At 39.5% G+C, this 2,331-nt stretch overlaps 1 protein-coding gene across 1 annotated transcript in view; it reads right to left on the bottom strand.

Moving 5' to 3' along the window:
* Positions 1-967: 967 nt before the first annotated feature.
* The window catches only part of LOC119585653, a 5,143-nt gene continuing 3,779 nt past the window's right edge, over positions 968-2,331 (bottom strand). Inside the window, exon 2 of the mRNA XM_037934329.1 lies at positions 968-1,621. Coding sequence (XP_037790257.1) covers positions 1,158-1,621 — 464 coding nt within the window. The 3' untranslated portion in view covers positions 968-1,157. The remainder of the gene's footprint in view (positions 1,622-2,331) is intronic.

Genomic DNA, 2,331 nt, shown 5'->3' with positions numbered 1-2,331 from the left:
TGCTATGGCTTATAGTTCTGGTATTTTTGTTTCTTAAACTATATTAACTTTGATTTCCCGTGCATCTTTTAGACCAATTATAGCAAAGGAGGTTTATGCACTTCAGTTCACCATCCGATTTCTTAAAATCCCTCTTTCCTTTTCAAGATATTTGCTCTAAACACACTTTCTCTTCTTCTGTAGCAAAAAGAAGCAAAACAAGCCATCACAATTTTTCTAACGGCCGTTTCATTTCGATAGAGAAAATAGAAAAAAGAGTAACGGCGGGAATTTGAACTGGGATACAAGACATTCATCCACAGTCACTTTTGTTCAGGTAGGAACTCTTTCACTCTTCACTTGAATTTTATCTAAAAATTGATGGCGAAAATTCAGGCTGAAGAAAATACAGACACAGTTCAGTAAGAACAGGTAAGAACAGACACTAATTTCATCAACGATATCCAATACTGTTTCGTCTTTTTTAATGTATAAACTGTTTCTGTATTTTCTCCCAATTTGACACGTTATTACTTTGAATGCGCTAGCTTATACAAGATTTTGAGGAGTGTCACAAATGATAAGAATGAGCGAAATGTTGAAAATAATAATGACATTGTGAATTCCAGGCTTGAATATCACATTTTCTTTGCTCGATCTTCTTCGGTAAACAAGCGACTTACTATACAACAGCTTCTCAAGAGATTGCTTTTGTACACATATTAAAATCGATATATCTCGAAATTATAACCGCGATGGGTACAGATTTCTTAATGGAGTCATTAAAAAAGCAGACATGGAAGAAGGCCAAAATAATATCTGACCAAAGGAATAGAGATAAACAAGTACATTTTCAAAGCACACGATGAAATGGCTTGCTTTCTCCTTAATAAGATGAAATCAAAAGTCATCATTCAAAGAACCGGTACCCGACCTTGCTCGCAGATACTTCAGAATGTAGCCCATTATTGAAAAATAAAAATCCATATGTTGATCAATATTCATTAGAAAAAAAAACATTTTGATTATATACGAATTCACAGACCAATCTCACGGCCACAAATGCAAATGACCCCCGAAAAAAATAATGATAATCTAAAGCATTTCGTAGCCTATAACCATGGATGCCTAATACTAGCAGAAGCCATTTATCAAAGTTCAACATTAAGTGTTAAGTATCACATATTATCTAGGTGCAGTGTTTCCACTTGGGTGTCTACATCACTCTCAGTCCTGACCTGAAGATTCAGATTCGGTGTATGAATCATGCGAGGTTCGACTCTCGACGCGTCTCCTCTCCAGGGATGGGACGCGCCGTGAGGACCTCGACTTTGCCCCACACTTTCAGGGTGAGTCTCTGGGTGTGGCGCTGCCCCGCCCACCAGAGATCGCTCCACACCTTTCTCTAGGCACACACTATATGAACTGGATTTTCTGAACGGCTGGAACTCGCCCTGGACCAGCGCTTGGCTAGAGAGTTCTTCCATGCTCCCGTGGTTGCAGCGGCCCTCTGGCACGAAGGGCGCGTCCACTGCGACCAGGGCGTCCCTCGTGGCGGGCCGGGGCTCGCTCGGGCCCTTCGTCACGAACGCCGTGGTCTGGTGGGGGCTGGTCCGAGACCGACGCATCCCGGACAACACTCCTGGGGGGTGAGCGGCACAGTAAGGGACATGCTCAGGGGAGGCAGAGTCCCCGTTCTCTAATTCTCTAACTGACAGATGTGTTGATATTTCAAGTGCTGATGAGTAATTCATGACATACAGCATATAACATTTACGGATATTTGTCTATGTACACAAATACTCTACATACATTTTGTATATTTACTGTGTGACTAAAAAATACTGTTAACTGATACTAATCTCAAAAAGACCAGGATAAGGTTACTTCTACACAGTGAGTTTCGTAGGCCCAATCAAATGAGGACCGAGCGAAGTACAAATTAAAGTAGGTAAGATTTATCTGAGGAAACTGTGCTTGAAAGTGCAAGGCAATTAACATATACTAAGGTTATGCCGTGTATTCATTTTAGTATCAAAGCAGATTCCACAAAGAACCTAACTTAGAGCAAAATAAAATTTGAAAGTTTAATATTTTTCATTCTTATTTGAGTCTTTGATTTAATTACATGATACTGCCTTGCAATTCAAGCATTTTAAGCTTTACAATATGCAAAAGCAGGTCAGCTACAATCTAACTTGTATTGCCATATATACATGATATGTGAATATACTTATGTGTGTATCTAAGAATGGACGCACAAGAAAGCTGGAGTAGAAGAAATTTAGAAATTCTGTACATTTTTGTATTTTTTGCGGATTATGTTTTTCATCTGTTTGACCGGATTTCAGA

Source organism: Penaeus monodon, chromosome 20 (assembly GCF_015228065.2).
Source record: "Penaeus monodon isolate SGIC_2016 chromosome 20, NSTDA_Pmon_1, whole genome shotgun sequence".
Lineage (NCBI taxonomy): Eukaryota > Metazoa > Arthropoda > Malacostraca > Decapoda > Penaeidae > Penaeus > Penaeus monodon.
This window is presented reverse-complemented; position numbering and strand designations above follow the sequence as displayed.